General features: G+C 37.3%; 1 protein-coding gene across 3 annotated transcripts in view; it reads left to right on the top strand.

The window, feature by feature from the left end:
• Nucleotides 1-200: 200 nt before the first annotated feature.
• C1GALT1 (core 1 synthase, glycoprotein-N-acetylgalactosamine 3-beta-galactosyltransferase 1) overlaps nt 201-18,378 on the top strand; it is a 29,681-nt gene continuing 11,503 nt past the window's right edge. Inside the window, exons 1-2 of one of the 3 annotated variants that reach the window (XM_032402078.1) lie at nt 201-392; nt 17,857-18,093. In XM_032402078.1, coding sequence (XP_032257969.1) covers nt 386-392; nt 17,857-18,093 — 244 coding nt within the window. In that variant the 5' untranslated portion in view covers nt 201-385. The other 2 variants (XM_032402080.1, XM_032402079.1) reach the window with 2 other exon arrangements.

The following is an 18,378-nucleotide window of genomic DNA, read 5'->3' as shown; positions in this document are numbered from 1 at the left end:
GCCAATCCCCACGTCCGCACGTCGCCATAGCCCCGCCCCACCCTGCCCCCTCTCGCTCCGCCCTTCCCTGGGGCTGGTGCGGCGGCGGAGACGTCAGCGCTAGGAGACCCCTGGGTGGCGGCTGCGCCGTCGGCGGGCCGCGGCCTGGACGCGTTGCGGGGGAAGGGGCGGAGCGAGCGAGCGAGCGAGCGAACGAGCGGGCGGGGGGGAGGGAGGGTGAGCTGGGTCCGCCTCGGCCGCCGCCAGGGAATGAGCTGGGCGGCAGCGGGCGGCCCCAACCAACGGCTGCGAGCCACTTCTGCGGGTACCGGGAGGAGCTAAGGTTGCCGGTCTCGAGTCGTCCCCCTCTCCGCCCCCCAGAAGGGGCGAGAGGGAGCCGCGGCTGATGTCAGGTACGGCCAGCGGAGGCGCCCTCAGGCTGCGGGTCCAAGGTCTCGGTTCCCCTCGTCCTCACCGCTCGGAGTGTGTGTTTGCGGGAGCGTAGAGGGTGGAACCAAACCTGGGCGCAGCCAAACAGGTGTCTCGGGGTCGCCGCCGGGGCCGGGGACTTGCGGGCTCCTGAGGGAGGCGTGGAGCACTCCTGCTCCCGGCGCCTCTGTGAACTGCCGTTGGGGCCGTCTGCCCATCGGGCCGCTAGTTTGTTGACGAGTAGCCTCGTCTTCGTGGTGGGTTCTTCCTTTCTGCCCCCGGGTGCCCCTCACCTCTTCCTCGAGCCTCTGTCCTCCTTTTCGCGCGCTGCCCGCGGGCGGGCGGCGGCCGTGAGGCGCGGGGCTGCGGCGGGTCGCGTTCTGACCACTTAGAGGTCCTGGCCGCCGGGCCGCCCCGCCCCCGGACCTGTGGGTCAGGCGAGACGCAGGGCTCAGGTGTGGGCACCTTCCGCGAGAGCCGCCGGGCTGCGGGGCAGCCGGAGTGCCGGGCGAGTGGGCGTCTACCACAAATGCCGGGGGACTTCCTCGGAGCTTTCTTGGATCATCAGGTTTGTCTGTGGCTGATTTATTTTTTTAAGTTTCACTGCCTCTGGCAGAATGAGCAAGCCAGGTGTGTTTGACTCACTTGCTGCGTGGAGGGGGGAAAGAGTTTTTTTCTCCCCCCCCCCCCCCACCCCACCGCGAGTGTGATGTGAGTAGTAGGTGCTGACAAGTTGGCCATACAGCTTTGAATTTGGAGAAATTGTATACTCTAACAGAAGAACGTAATTTGGGAATGGGGATTTATTCTTCCCTAGCTCGTACTCTCTTATTTTTTAAAATAATAAACAAGCACCACATGCTCTGGGAAAGTTGATTGGCTTTATAATCTTGTTCTCTAAGTTCGTTATAGATATTGTAGTATATGTTTTTAACGCTTTTCAGTTTGGAAACTATTATGCTAACCATGAATTGACTCCATTATGAATTAGAAAGTTATAAAGGTAGAACTTTAACGCATTAAAGTGAATAATTAGGCCAATGTGATTGGGACAGAAATACGTTCATTTACTAAAAGTTAGGCACAGAATATAGGTAGGTCGGCCTGGGTGCCAGGAAAAAGCGTTGTGCATGATTTCAACTTGTTTAATTTTGGTGTAGGTTTAGACAGTGGGAACCTGAATTTTTAGGAGATATTTAGACAGCTTTCCATACCTTTAGCAGATAAATGTCAAGTGAACCTTATGCACATGATGTTGTGTGTTCTAAGTATTGTGTAAAGTAAACTATATATACTTATTTTACACTAGCCTTAGTATATATTGATGTGCACTTTAAGTGAATATAAAGTTTCAAGTTACCAAACAGTTAACTCTTTTCACCATATGTTAAGTAAAACAGTGATTTAGTAAGGAAAGTATGACTCATTTAAAATTCTTCATAGGAAAAGAGCATGGTTTTTCAGTACTCGTGGAGAACTATTAAATCTCTCTCTTAAATTTGTCTGTAATTTGTGTTTTTCTGTATCTTTTTATTTAGGCTTCCGCATTTTAAAAATATTTTGTGGTTAATACCCATTGAGGGATAGATATGGTTTGTTGTTGTTTTTTTTTTTTTTTTAAAGATTTTATTTATTTGACAGAGAGAGAGGGAACACAAGCAGGGGGAGTGGGAGAGGGAGAAGCAGGCTCCCCGCTGAGCAGGGAGCCCGATTTGGCGCTCAATCCCAGGATGCTGGGATCATGACCTGAGTCGAAGGCAGACGCTTAATGACTGAGCCACCCAGGCGCCCCTTGATATGGTTTTTCTTAAATATGCTATTTTGGGGGGCATAGGTTAGTAGTACGTACAGTGGATTAATTTTAATTTTCACCCAGTCATAGAAATACAAAACTGTGTCATTTAGGCGTATGCAATTTACTATTTGTGTATTGATTTGTGCTAAGATAAAAATTGCATCTTACGGCTTATAAACCTTGTAAACCATGGTAATTTAAAATAGAGTCTCTGTGATGAAATTATTGATCGGAATTCTTGTGACATCGCAGCGGTAAACAAACGTTAAATGGAAAGGGGAAAACTTGATGAAATTAATTTCAGATTCATTTAAAATTTTAAGCTTCCCAATACAACCGTGTTACTTTTAGAAGATTTGTTGAGATTGGAATAAAGACACTAGTGTACAAACTGTAACAAGATGGCAAGAAAAGTATGACAAAATTTTTTTTGCTCAAAATTTTTTAGGATTAAGGTCATTACTTTAAAAGAAGGAAGAAAGAAAAGGAAAAAAAAAGGAGACTTGTTCTCTAAAAGAGAAGATAGCATTTTATCTTAAATCTAAATGTATATAGTGTGTACTTAAATTTTCACTTTGCAACTAATTCAAATAGCCAAGGGGAAAATATATACCAGAAAGTATAATGTGTGAAAATAAGAAGTGTTCCTTGAAGAAAAAATAAATAAATAAATTGATATTAGTGAAATAGGGACACATGTAAGAAGGTAGGAGAAACAAACAAACAAAAAAAACTGAATAAACTATCTAGAACCTGTAATATGAACTGCCTTGCACATTGAAGGCAGGGAGAGACACATTAAGTTGGAGAGATTCTGAAACGGGCAACCTGATTAGTTTACAACTAAAGCTGTATATTAAAACATTTAAACTGGTAGAAATTAGATAATAGGCAGAATTTGCAATTATGTATGGCTTGGTGTAGTCATTTGCATTCTTGGTCCTTCTATTGGTTTCCTAGGGCTGCCATAATAAAGTACCGCAAACTGGGTAATTTAAAACAACAGAAATTTATCATCTCAGTTCTGGAGGCTAGAATTCTGAAATCAAGGTGTTGGCAGGGCCATGGTCTCTAGGTTCTAGGGGAGAATCTGTTCATGTCTCTTAGCTTTTCGTGTCACTGGCAGTCCTTGGTATTCCTTGACTTGCAGCTTTATCACTCTAGTCCGTTCTGTGTCTCATCATATGGCATTCTCCCTTTTTTATAAGGACACCAGTCATATTGGTTTAGGGTCCACCCTGATGATTTCGTCTTTTTTTTTTTTTTTTTTAAGATTTTATTTATTTATTTGACAGAGAGATAGAGAGAACAAGTAGGCAGAGAGGCAGGCAGAGGGAGAGGGAGAAGTGGGCTTCCCGCAAAGCAGGGAGCCCGATGTGGGGCTCGATCCCAGGACCCTGGGATCATGACCTGAGCCGAAAGCAGCCGCTTAACCAACTGAGCCACCCAGGCGCCCCTCTGATGATTTCGTCTTAACTTGATTACATCTGCAAAGACCCTATTTCCAAATAAGGTCCCATTTATAGGTACTGGGGTTAGGACTTAAACCTCAGTCTTTTGGAGGGGGGAGAACACAACTTAATCCATCACAGTCATATGATTTATCTTATACAGTGTTCGGCAAATTTTTAGCACTATATGGCAGGCCAAATCGGGGGTGTGGTAGGAACAGAGAAGGGAACATCTATATTTACTTATTTGTCATTTACTTATCTCAGTGCTTACTCTGAACCAGGTTGCAGAGTGAAAGCAAACAGGCAGACAAAAATCTCTGTCCTGGAGGAGCTTGTATTCTAAAACATTGGTTCTCAGAATGTGGTCCCTGGATTTGCAGTATCAGTATCATCCTGGAACTTGTTAGGAATCCAGACCTCTTGATTCAGAAACTATTTTAAAAAAACTTTCAGGTGATTCTGATGCAGACTCAGGTTTGAGAACCAATGAACAAGATGGAGAAAAGAGACAATAAACAAGATGAGGAAGTAAAATATGTAATATATTAGATGTTAATAGGTGCTGTGGGTAAGAATAGGGTGACCAGGGAAGACCCCCTGAGAAGTAAAGGCCTGAAGGAGTTGGGGAGTAAGCCATGTGAGTATGTAGGTGAGTTGTGTTCCCAGCAGAGAACAGCAGATGCAAAGAGCCTCAGGTGTTTGAGAAACAGCAAGGAGTCCAGAGAGAACACAGCAAGGGAAACAGTAATAGGTTCAGTTTATGAAATTTCTGTTTGTTCCTTTTTGACCTATAAAAACCAAATACTAGGAGGAGAGATCAGAAAAAGAGTGGGGATAGGATGGCAGACCATTGAGGTTCATCTTAAGGCTTTTGCTTTGTCTCTGAGTGAGATTGGGAAGACACTGGAGGATTTTGAGCAACTAAGTGATACAATCTTTTTAAAAGGATCACTGGTGAAATGGGTAAAAATGGATTGAAGAAAGAAGGATGTAAAGGGAAAAGTTGATTAGGAATCAGTTATGATAGTTGAGGAAGGGAGAGGAGAAGAGAGAAAAGGAGGTGACTTGGACTAGGACAGCAGCAATGGAGAGGTTAGAAGAGAGGTACAAGATCAAAAGCATATGAGATGGTAGTGAAAAATAAGGGTTTTTTCCCCTCCTACTCTAGTTACTTCAGTTACCCAGTTGCCTGCCTCAAAAGCAACTGATGTTATAATTAGTCTTTGTATATTCTTCCTGAGATACTTTATGTATATATGATAAACTAGGTTTTAACAGTTTAGTAGAGTGGTTCTTAACTGGAGCTGAGTTTGTCCCTCGGGACATTTGCCAGTGTCTAGAGAGGTTTTTGGTTATCACAACCTGGGGGAATACTGCTGGCATCTAGTGAGTGGAGGCCACAAATGCTACTAAACATCCTACGGTGAACAGGACAGCCAATCACAAGAGAGAATTATCCAGCTCAATATGTCATTGGCTTAATGGGAGTTACAGAGGTTGAGGCATAGATGGTGGAGGGAAGAAAGTGTTGTACAGACAGAGAAAACAGTAGGAATAGGGGAGCCCACTACATTGGGATATTTAGTGAACTATAGATAGTTCACGATTGCTGAAGAGTAAGTAATAAGGCATGGAGTATTGAAATATGAGGCTGAAAATTTGGACAGAGTCTAGGTGAAGGAGAATCTATATATATCATGTTAATTAAAGATGCTTAGTTTTTGTCTTATAGGCAGTAGGGCTCCATGGAGGATTCATGGAGTGACTTGGTCAGCTTTTCATTTCAGATAGGTCGTTCTGGTGGCAGAATGGGGATGAGTTGAGGAGAGAGAGCACTTGAGTGAGGGAGACAGATTAAATATTGCAATTGCTTAGGGGAGAGAGGAGGGTCTGAAATAGAGATGATGAATAAATAGATGAATAAATAGAGATGAAATGGAGACGAGAGGATGGGTTAAAAAAAAAAAATTAGGAAATAAAATTGGCCAGATTTGGTAATTGGATATGGGATAAGGGGAGTGAGGAGTGTTAGAGAGACACTCTGATTTCTAGTTTAGATAAACAGATGGCTCCTGGTAAAATAGGAACCCATTGGTGAGTAATTTAGATGATCGCCAGTAATTTTAGTTAAGATGAGCATGTAAGAAGGGAATTAAGGGAGGAAGGTAATGAGTCACTTTTGGACATGTTGAATTTGAGATGCCTGTGGTCAAGGTGGAAATGTTTAATGTATATGTGAGTCAAACTTCGAGAAGTCCGAAAAGGATCCCCAGGTGTGGGGGTTTTAGTGCACTTTGTTTTTCCTAGATTATCTCTATAGATGAAGTAGCCTACCTTTATTTAATTTTTGTGATTATACTATACAGACTGTAGTAGTTTGTCTTAAAAAATAAATCTTTTATCTTACACAGTTTTAATGAATGAAGTTGTGTTATGGAAGAAAATAAAGGAAAAGGGTAAAGTGAAGACTAACAGATATAGCATCATCTCTTTGATTAAAGTAAAAGATGCAAATACACAGAGAAATGGGGAAGAAAACATACTCTTTTCTGTATATACATATTTTTTATCTATGGTTTCAGTTTTGGTTTTTTCATTTGTTTTCTTTACGTTTTTCTGATTTAAAAAGTAGCCACTACACCTTACTAGCAAAAAGTCATAATTGCCAAATATGCAAAGATTTTCCTTATTAGCACATATAGATCATTGTTTTGACAGCTGCAGAGTATTCTGTGGTATGGATGTATCATGTTTGTTTATTTAACTAGCTCCTTATCAACAAGCAAACATCTGTGGCAGTGGCTGCCATGAATATCTTTGCAGACTTCTATGTTCGTGTCCATAGAGAAATTTCTGATGATGAAATGATGGGTCAGGTCATACTCATTTAAAAATTTTAAAATATATTGCCAAATTGCCCTTCCAAAAGACAGTAAATATGTATATTGTGAGAAAGAATGCATGAGTGCCAGTTTCTTCTTCCATGTCATTACTGGGTGTTACTAAACATTTTTTGCTACTATGTTAGGTTAAAAATAGTATTTCTGCATTTGAATTACTTTAATGTGAAATTTGAACATCCTTGGCCATTGTATTTTCTTCTTCTTCAAATCCTTTATTTCATCTGTTTTTATATTAGATTGATCTTTTGTCTTTTTCATTATGATATTTTTTGGCATTTTTTGCTGTACAGATTTTTTTTTAACATTTTATACAGAAACATCTCTGAACCAGCAGTTTCACTGCCAGAAGTTTAGCCAATGAATAATTTCATACAATTTTCCTATAGTCATAGCTTCTGAGTTTTGAGAAGATCTCAATTCATGTTATAAAAATATAAAAAGGTATTTTCATCTAGTTTTGTTATAATTTCATTTTTTTTAATATTGAAATCTTAGAAACATTTGGAATTTGAAAGAGAAAGGTAGGAATCCAGCTGGCTGATTTTTATCTTTTTCCCAAAAGATTATTTCAGTATCATTACTTGAATAAACCATCTTTTTCTTGATTTGAAATGCTATGTATATTATGTATTAAATTTCCATATGTACTTGTTTTTTTAATAGACTCTTTATTTCAGTCTGGTAAAGACCACCAGGGATATATATCTTTAGGCTGACAAAGGTTAATTAACTTGCTGCTGTGAGGAAGACCACACACCAGAGGAACTGCCAGCATTTTACTAAATAAAGAAAGGACAGGGTTATTATAGGATTTTGGAGAAGGGTGGAGTTTAGACAAAATTTAAACAAAGCAATATTTGATAGGTTTGAAGTACAGCAAGGCTGTGTGTCAAGGGGTTAATTAACATCAGACCTGGGCTGAGAGGCAAACTCGAAGTCCTGTTTCCTTAGAGACTACACAGTTAAGATAAATGTGGAATGTTGTGTCTGGGAAACCCTATCTGAAACTCTGAGTTGGAAATTAAGGCTGCTGCTGTTTGATGAACGATCCATCATCCATGCAAGAATGGGATGTTCCAGTCTCACTGATACACTTTCAGATAGCTTAGTTCTGATGGCATGGTTGTAGAGAAAAAAAGTTTCTCTCAGCATTATGTCTGTAGTATTAATTAAAAGCATTAAAAATGTTTTTTAACTGATTCATAAATAAATTGATATGTCTGTTTGGCCTGAATATCAAATTGTTATAATTACTATACCACTGTTTATTGTGGGTAATATATTTTAATCTCTGGTAGGCTTAATCTACCCTCTAACCTGCAGTGCTCCTTTCAGGAATTTCCCAGTTATACTCATATTTATTTTCCAAACAACATTAAGAATAATTTTTTACTACATTACTTAATTTTTAAAAATCTTGTATTTTAATTGGATCTATTAGACTTAGTATACCCCCACACTCCTTTCCAGAATTTCCCAGGTATACTCACATACTTATTTTTACAAATCTTTTGAATGCTTTTACTGAGTTATTTAACTTTCTAAAATCTTGTATTTAAAAATAATAATAAATAAAAATAAAATCTTGTATTTTAGTTTGGATAATGTTACATATATAGATTAATTTGGAGAATATCAACATTGTTATTCTTTTTTTCCAATTTTTTATTGTAAAATACACATAAAATTTACCAGTCTAATCATTTTTAAGTGTACATTTCAGTGATATTAAATACATTTATATTGTGCAACTGTTACCACCATCTATCTCCAGAACTCTTTGTCTTGCAAAACTGAAACTCTATACACATTAAACAGTAATTTCCCATTCCCCTCTGGCAACCACCATTCTGCTTTCTGTCTCTGTGATTTTAACGGAGTGTCTCCTGTCTCTCGCAACCACCAGTGTCTGGCAACCACCATTCTACTTTCTGTCTCTATGGTTTTAACCGAGTATCTCCTGTAAGTGGAATTATATAGTCTTTGTCTTTTTGTGCCTGGCTTATTTCATTTAGCATAATGTCAGAGTTCATCCAAGTTATAGCACACATCAGAATTTCCTTTCTTCTAAAGGCTGAATAATATTCCATTGTATGCACATAACACATTTTGCTTATCCGTTCATCCATTGGTGGACACTTGGATTTTTTCCACATTTTAGCTATTGTGAATAATGCTATAAATATAAACATGGGTATACAGATAACTCTTTGAGACCCTGCTTCCAATTCTTTTGGTCATATACCCAGAAGTGGAAGTACTAGATCCTATGGTAACTGTAAATTTTTTTTTTTTTTTAAAGATTTCATTTATTTATTTGACAGAGAGAACAAGTAGGCAGAGAGGCAGGCAGAGGGAGAGGGAGAAGCAGGCTCCCCGCCGAGCAGGGAGCCCGATGCGGGGCGGTAACTGTAAATTTTTAATTTTTTGTGAACTACCATACTATTTTCCACAGTGGCAGTACATATTACGTTTCTGTACATTTTACATTACAATGCACAAGTGTTTGCATTTCTCCACATCCTTGCCAACACTTACCATTTTGATAGTGGCTATCCTAATAGTTGTGAGGTGGTATCTCATTGTAGTTTTGATTAGCATTTCCCTGAATTTCAGTGATGCTGAGCATCTTTTCATCCTCAACATGCTCATGCTTATCAGCCAGTAGTATATCTGGTTTGGAGAAATGTCTTTTCAAGTGCTTTGCCCATTTTATTGGTTTTGTTAAGTTTTAGGAGTTCTTTATATATTCTGGACATTAATCCCCTATCAGATAGATGACTTGCAAATATTTCTTCCATTCTGTGGGTTGCCTTTTTACTTTGTTGATAGTGTTTTTTGATACACAAAATTTTAAAATTTTCATGAAGTCCAATTTGACTAATTTTCTTTTGTTGCTTGTGCCTTTGATATCCTATCAAAGAAACCATTCCCAATTCCAATATCAGGAAGTTTTCGTCTTATGTTTTCTTCTAAGAGTTTTATAGTTTTATATTTAGGTCTTTGATCTATTTTCAGTTGATTTCTGTATATGATGTTAGATAAGGGTCCAGTTTCATTCTTTAGCATGTGGATATCCTGTTTTCCCAGCACCTTTGTTGAAAGATTGTCCTCTGCTCATTGAATGCATGTGGCCGATTTGTTGAAAATATTTTGCCCGTAAATGCATGGGTTTATTTCTGAGCTCACTACTCTATTCCATTGGTCTATATGTCTATCTTTATGCCAGTGCCACTGTTTTGATTACTGTAGCCTTTGTGGTAAGTTTTAAAATTAGGAACTGTGAGTCCTCTGGTTTTATTCCTCTTTTTCAAGATTTTTTTTTTTTTGGCTCCTTGGGGTCCCTTGACAATTCCATATGAATTTTATGATGGATATTTCTATTTCTGCAAAAAAATCATTAGATTTTGATAGAGATTGCATTAAGTTTGTAGATCACTTTAGGTAGTATTGATATCTTAACAATATTCTTCCAATCCATGAATGTGGGATGTCTTTCCATTTATTTATGTCTTCTCTAATTTCTGTTGAGGATGTAAAAAAAATATTTATGTTCTCATGGAACAGTAACAAAAGGTATTCTCACTTTTGATTTTCTGTATCTGAAATTGTGGGAATATTTTTAAAAATAGAATTATAGCTCGAGACAATACAACTTGATTTTAACTTGGTTGTGAACTGTTATATAATTTTTGGAAGGTTATTAATTTGTTTCTTATCCTACATTTTCAGGATTCATAAAATTCCGTGGTCTTTTCTATGCTAAGGTTGTGTAACTATAATGCTTATAAAATACTTCAGGGTCATTAGGTGATAGCTGTGTGTTAATTTTTTCTATTTCTATCATTTTAATAAATTAGTAATAGAAAATGCTTTTAGTCTTTCTGTCTCAGAATTAATATGTACTTGTATTATAGTTCATATGAGTTGAATACACACCAAACGAAATAATATATAGGTCATATTATATATCTATTTTAAGCTTTTGGGTTAAAGAAGTGTAAAAGCTTCAAATGGTGGAACCATACATGATTTTTTTACCTAGTAAATTAGGTGGTATAAGTATAGATCTCTGTTTGCAAAACTCATTTCAACTCTCTTCCCCCTTTCAGTAAAACAAATACACAAACATTTGAGTGCATTATATAAGCCAGGCAGTGTGTTAGGTGCTAGAGATATAGAGATAAGAGCCATAGCCACTTTTCCTGAGGAACTCATAGTCTAGTGGGAAAAAGATGCACATACTTATTATTATGCGGTATGACATATACATAGTAGGAAGTGTGAGTAAAGGTACAAGGAAACATTCAAGGGAGCGCAGTTAATTTGACCATGGGCAGTAGGGAAGAGTGGTCATGGAAAGTACTGAAACTAAAGTAACCTTGAAAGAATTATGTATCTGTCCAGTAGACGAAATTGAGGAAGGCACACCCAGCAAAAAGAATAGAATGGCCAAAGTCATCCGTATGAAAGGTCATGGCAAACTTGGAGAATGGCTGAATGGTCTTTGTAGTAAGGGAGTATGAGAAATAAGAAAGCAGGAAGGTGAACTAGAGCCAGTCTTGTGTACCAAGTAAGCGATATGGATTTGATCCTTGGATAGTTTGGCTGCGTCTAAAATTCTAGGTTGGAAATAATTTTTCCTCAGAATTTTGAAGGATTTTATCCATTGCCTTCTAGCTTTCAGTGTTGCTGTTTGAAAGTCTAAAACCATTTAATTCTTGGGGCACCTCAGTGGCTCAGTTGATTAAGCGTCTGCCTTAGGCTCAGGTCATGATCCCGGGCTCCTGGGATCAAGCCCCGTGTCGTGTTGGGCTCCCTGCTCAACGGGGAGTCTGCTTCTCCCCTCTGCCTCTGCCCCTCCCCCTCTGCTCATGCTCTGTCTCTCACTTTCTCTCTCAAGTAATAAAATCTTTTTAAAAAATTAAAATAAAAAAAACATTTAATTCTTGTCTCTGCCTCTTTCCCTTTCTCTGCAAGCTTGCAGAATGGTTTCTTTGGCCAAATTGTTCTGAAATTACCTGATACTGTATCTTTGTGGGTCTGTTTTTGTTCAGAATATTAGCTGTCATTGGAGCCTTTCAATCTGGAAAGGTCCTTGAAGTATTTGATTGTAGATTTCCTTCACTCTTTTTTATCTGTACCTGTAAACTGATCTTTAGTTATCAATTTTCTCTCTGTATTTTCCATCACCTTATCTTTTTGTTTTGCTTACTTTGAGGGTAACTTCCTTAACTTTATCCTGTGGCTGTTCTATTCAGGTTTTTTATTTTCTTACAGTTTAATTTATTGAGTTCTTTTTGTCCTCATAATTTTTTTAAAGCTATTATTTCATGAATAAAATGGCATGACATTTTTTAATCTCTTAGGATATCAATGATTGGGGTTTTCTTAGTTTTCATCTCATTATATCATCTCTTCCAAGTTGCTTTAAATTTGACTTTGTTGATTTTTTTCTTTCGTATTAGAGCCTTTCCTTAAAATACCTGGTGATTCTTAAGTGGCTATTTATATTTTAGAGTAGATACTAAAAAGCTAATTAAAATTTCTATACGCATTGTTAGGCTGTGCAGTATTCTTCACTATACAATGATTGAACTAGAATGATTGATTGCTGAACCTTTTGGGGATTCCATAGAGCAAAACCAAACCAAGTGATTTTTAACTTTCCAAATCATAAAGTTGCTGTAGCAGATGATGCTAATACTTTGTCCAAGGGCCTGTATCTCCTTTCTGTTCACAGGCTCCTAATGTATATTCATTCCCATTATCTATTTCCTAAGGTTCTTTGTTGCTGGGCTGCCCTCACACTGCCAGAGCCAGTTTTGCCAATGTACAAGCTATGAGAATGTCTGGGAAGTTTATTTCCTAAGAACAGCCCTTAACCAATGATTAATTATGTGAGTACAACTCTGAGATGCGCTTGCATTGCCTCTAAAACTACCCTAGGGGATGGAGCTAAAATTACCTCCCATGGAACTTTGCATGACTTCTTTCCTTCCCTGTCCTACTTCCCTAGAAGTTTTTCCAGGGAATACTTTTTTTTAATTCTTTTTTTTAAGATTTTATTTTATTTATTTGCCAGAGAGAGAGAGAGAGCGTGCACAAGCAGGGGAAGCAGCAGACAGAGGGAGAAGCAGGTTCCCCACTGAGCAAAGAGCCTGATGTGGGACTCCCTCCCAGGACCCTGGGATCATGACCTGAACCAAAAGCAGATGCTTAACTGACTGAGCCACCCAGGTGTCCCCAGGGAATATTTTCTAATAAAACACTTCCACACAAAGGCCTCATTTCATGGTTTCCTTTCTGAGGACCCAACTTAGGATAACCATTAATGTTTGGGCTGCATTCCCTTTGATGATGTATTATTTTGGAGTGAGATTAGACTGATTTTTTTTAATTCTATCTATATTTTGGGCTCTGTCAGAGGTTGGTATCAAACTTTTACATGAAAGAAGGATTTAAGTTCTGCTTAACTTCCTGAATGATTCATATAGTACAGGCATACCTCAGAAATATTGCGAGTTCAGTTCCAGACCATTGCAGTAAAGCAAATATCACAATAAAGCAAGTCAGATGAATTTTTGGTTTCCCCATGCATATAAAAGTTATGTTTATACTGTAGTGTAGTGTGTTAAGGATGCAGTAGCATTATATCTTAAGAAACAATGTACATACCTTAATTTACCTTATTAAAATATACTTTATTGCTAAAAAATGCTAACCATCATCTGAGCTTTCAGTGAGTCATAATCTTTTTGCTAGTGGTGGGTCTTGCCTTCATGTTGATAGCTGCTGACTGATCAGGGTGGTGGTTGTTGAAGGTTGGAGGAGAGTATATATGTGCTGATTTCCACATTTCTCACAGCAAGAAGTTAATAGGAACTATCTAAAATTGAAATAGGTAGTTTTAAAAAAGGGCCTCGGATTGCTTTATATTTTTCATAGTCTTTTTCTTGTCTTTAGAAGGATCATTTAGAAGAGAGGAGTCATTAAAAATGCTTAGCTGACTTTCAGAGTTCATTTAGATTCATTTAATTTCCGTTTTTTGCTATACATTCAAGTAAATCTAACTTATGTTAAATCTTTAAAATAGCATGACTAACATTCATTCCAATTCTGTAAAACTACTGTAAAATGGTTAAGAATCTGAATTCTTGATTCATATTGCTAGTGTGACCCTGGGAAGGTTACAAACCTTTCTGTCTGAGTTTGTCTGTAAAATGAGATTGATAGTCCCTCATTTATGGTTTACAGTTAACCCACATAAAGCTCTTAATACAGGGCTCAACTGTTAGCCACAGTTATCTCCTTCCATCTCTGTTATTTATAAAGATGTTATTCATATCTATAATATTACTAAATGTTAATGATAGTTGTTTCTGAGTGATGGGATTTGGGGTGATTTTTATCTTTTTCACATTGTTCTATATTGCTTGATTTCTTTTTTACAATGAATAACACAAAGCTCTCCCTTAAAAAATAAAGTAAAAAATACAAATTTTAGTTGTCCCAGACCTTCTTTTGCAAATGAAATCTCAATTGTGATGCCTGAAAATCTATATTTTTAAAATGCTCCTCAGATAATTCTGATTACATACCAGGTTTGGAGAACAGTTGGCAATGAGAACTTCCCTCCTCTTAATTTTAATATCTTAGAAGCCCCTGTAATGTGCAACTTAGTTACACAAGGTCTTCCTGTCTGGTCTATTTCAGCACTCTTGTTAAGAATCTGAAGAGTTGAGAGTGCTGATTTTTGTCAAAAATCAGAGTAAGGTTTGGGGTGCGTTGTACCCATTTGAGATGGCTATTTTATCCCAGGAACAAGAAAGAAAAATCAGAGTAAACAGAAATTTAGTCTTAAGGCAAGAGTCTTTGAAATTGGAAGGGTATGGAGTAAAGCAACAGGGATGAGCCAGCATATGTAGGTTGATAATGCTCTGGAGGAGGAGGGATAAGAGGATGGTAGCCATCCAATAGCATCACAAGATATTTTTTAATTAAAAACAAAATTTTAACATCAGGAAGTCAATTTTCCCTCCACTCACCCCAGAACAGGTGTGTTGCTAAAAAAGTGCCACCTCAGCTAAGAAAACCGTATCCATAAATATGTCACTAGTTTACTACAAACAATAAATCCTCCATGCTGCAGAAGTAGACTTGTTCTGAAACTCAATGTCTTTTGGAAAATGGTGGGGTGGCAGGTTAGTTTTCATAGTTACTGGAGCTGGATCAGCACTTATTTGATATAGTCACTGTCTCACAGTCCTTCTCCTTCTCAGTCACAGTGCTCTCTGTGACTGTTGCTTCTGTAGCAGTGGAGAATTCATTTGGACTGTGCCCTTCTGAGACTGTGAAGTGATTGTATCTGGTATTAAGGTGAGGAAAGTCACGGCCAGTACAAAAAGAAATCAAAACCAGTGTGCTAGAAGGCAGAGTGTCAGAGAATCAGATGTGGTAAATTACGCAGTGTGGCTCTTAGATGATATCTCAGTTTAAGTGTCTGCTAATGTTACCTTAATAGCCTTCCTTCAGGGTTATTGCTTCAGTCTTACTCTGCTAATCTTTTTACATTTACCATAAGAAAATTGGCATTATGATACCTTTCATTCACTTCTCTTGGCTTCATGTTTGCAATTTATGGGATTTTCAAATTACCTCTCTTGTGGGTAAATTCTTAGTAATATACACTCTTACTTTAAAGAATTCCAGGTTCTTGAATAGTTCTCTTCAGCTTTTCTTTCTTATATAATGATTCAACAATTCTATACATTACTCAGTGCTCATCACAATAAGTGTACTCTTAGTCTCCTTTATCTGTTCATCCCCCCCCACCTCTCTTCTGCCAACCACCAATTCTCTGTATTTAAGGCTCTGTTTCTTGTCTCTTTTTTTCTTTGCTTGTTTTGTTTCTTAAATTACACATATGGGTGAAACCATATGGTATTTGTCTTTCTCTGACTTATTTCATTTAGCATTATACCCTCTAGATCTACCCATGTTGTTGGAAATGGGCACATCTCATTCTTTTTCATGGCTGAGTAATATTCGTGTGTGTGTGTGTGTGTGTGTGTGTGTCCGTGTGTCCGTGTGTCCCCGTCCGTCTGTCCATCCCACATCTTCTTTATCTTGTCATCTATGGATGGGCACTTGGGTTGCTTTCATATCTTGGCTATTATAAATAATGCTTCCATATACGTAGGGGTGCACATATCTTTTCCTACTAGTATTTTTTATTTTCTTTGGATAAATATCCAGTAAGTGGAATTACTGGATCATATGGTAATTCTATTTTTAATTCCTTGAGGAACCTCCATACTATTTTCCACGGGGGCTGCACTAGCAGTATACAAGGGTTCCTTTTTCTCCGTATCCTGACCAACACTTGTTATTTCTTGCCTTTTGATTCTGGCCATTCTAACAGGTGTGAGGTGATCTCTCATTGTGGTTTTGACTTGCATTTCCCTGATTAATGATGTTTAGCATCTTTTCATGTATTTGTTGACTATTTATATATCTTTTTTGGAAAAATATCCCTTCAGGTCCTCTGCTCATTTTTAATCAGATTATATGGGGTTTTTTGATGTGGAGTTGTAGAAGTTATTTCTATATTTCAGATATTGACCCTTTATCGGATTATATCATTTGCAAATAATCTTCAGGTTTTTAGAGTTTCAAAAGAATCACTTAAACCAGGAGGGATATTTTCCCTGGAATTGCAGATTACACCTTTTGTGTATAAGGATTTCACTAAAAACCAATCTAAGTGGGGAAAAGAAGACAGTAGCAAAGGAGAATTTGAGACCTCCTCTCAGGGAAAATAGCAGCAAGACTGGGTAATCTTGTTTCTGCTTTTCCTCTGGGAAATTTTATATAGGGGAGTTGGTGGGACATATATACTCTTCACCCATGAAGGCCTACCTTTCTGAACCTTAAAATGCAAGTTAAGATAGAGCAAAGGAAGTAAGTAAACAAGTGCCTGCCAGTTTCATGTGGGTAATTTACATCTCCTGTATTACTGAGCAACTTTGCTCACACACTCTCTCCTTTACCTCGGCTTCCCCCCGGGGTCATCCTTCTCAAACTTGAAAAACTATTCAAGAGAGAGCCTGAGATCCGAGATATAAGATGAGCATGGTGTAGTTCCATGACATGACAATTTTACTTATAGATTTGAGGATAAATATATTTGCATTAAATATACATATATTAAACATGTATTAAAAGGGATAAAGTAAAAGGTCACATGAAGGTATTTTTATATAAATTTTTTACTATAGTATATATTAGTACAAAAAAGTATGTAAATCAAAAATGTAAAGCTTGGTGAATATCAGGAAGATAAACTATGTAACCACTATTTTGATAACTGCATACTTTCTTTTTGTAAGTGATCTTTTCCCATTCTCTTGCTCTTAACTTTCTGAATATACTTAATGTGTCTCCTATTAGCAACATATAGTTGGGTTTATTTTTTTTCTGTAGTCTGGCTGGCCATCTTTATCTTTTACATATATTTGCGTTAAAATCAATCATATCACTATTTGTTTTCTATTTATTTCATCTGTTCTTTATCTACTGCTCTTTTTTCCTTGTCTTGCTTTTGATTATTTTATTATTTCATTTTTTTCTGTTTTAGTTATATATTCATTTACTATTTATTGTAATGATTATACTAGCAATTACATTATACATCCTTAGTCTTTTAAAGTTTAACATTAGTACTTTCACCACTTCTGGACAACAAAATGATTTTAGAACACAAACTCTCTGTGTCCTCCTCACAATTTTGTACCACTTATGTCATTTGTCTTAATGATAATAGTAATATCTTGTGGGATATTATACATATTAATTTATATATAATATATACCATATAATGTAAAAGAGAAAAAAGGTAAATTTAAGTATTTTGACAGCAAAAAAGAAAAAGAACATGGCAAGCAGGCTTGGGTTCACAGAGGATTCTGATGGGAAGAAGAGGAAATTCTCTGTGTAAATACTGCCTATTTACCCATGCCCCACCTAACAATGATTCTCCAACTTATTACTCATCTATTTTATTGAATTGTCCACAAGGTGTGTTTTAGCATCAACTAAAGGGATAAAAGTTAAATATTCTCAGAAATGTTCTCCTATATGGAAGGAATTAACTTTCCCATATGGCTCAAAGTTATCAACTTGTTTTTTTGTGTGTTTTTTGTGTTTTTTTTTTTTTTAAGTTATCAAGTTTTTTACTCATGGTATGTATATTTGCTTTATAATTTATAACATGCTGCTATTTTTTTTCTTACAGAAATACACTTTCGGGAAATGGCCTCTAAATCTTGGCTGAATTTTTTAACCTTCCTTTGTGGATCAGCAATTGGATTTGTTTTATGTTCTCAGCTATTTAGTATTTTGTTGGGAGAACAGGGTGATACCCAGCCTAATATTCTTCATAATGATCCTCATGCTAGGCACTCAGATGATAATGGACAAAATCATCTAGAAGGACAGATGAACTTCAATGCAGATTCTAGCCAACATAAAGGTATGGTTCACTTTATTAAGGAGTAAACAGAAACAGTATTTTTCAGTCTGTGTGTTCTGAGAATTGGAAAAAGCTATTTATGTGAATTTTGTTGTATGCAATATTTTTTGATGAAAATGAGCTTAATTCCCAATATTTAATGATAGCTCTTGGTTTGCCTCAGGAAAGAAATTGCTAAAACCCAGATTTATTTAGGGAGTAAGATATTAATTTTGAATTTATTTTTTAATAGAGACAGTTCAGAAACTGTAATTTGGGGAAAGGCAAAACTTTTCAGATTAGATT

The sequence above is a fragment of the Phoca vitulina genome, unplaced genomic scaffold (genome assembly GCF_004348235.1).
Source record: "Phoca vitulina isolate PV1807 unplaced genomic scaffold, GSC_HSeal_1.0 scaffold4, whole genome shotgun sequence".
Lineage (NCBI taxonomy): Eukaryota > Metazoa > Chordata > Mammalia > Carnivora > Phocidae > Phoca > Phoca vitulina.
The sequence above is the reverse complement of the archived record's forward strand: the minus strand, read 5'-3'. Positions and strand labels throughout refer to the sequence as shown.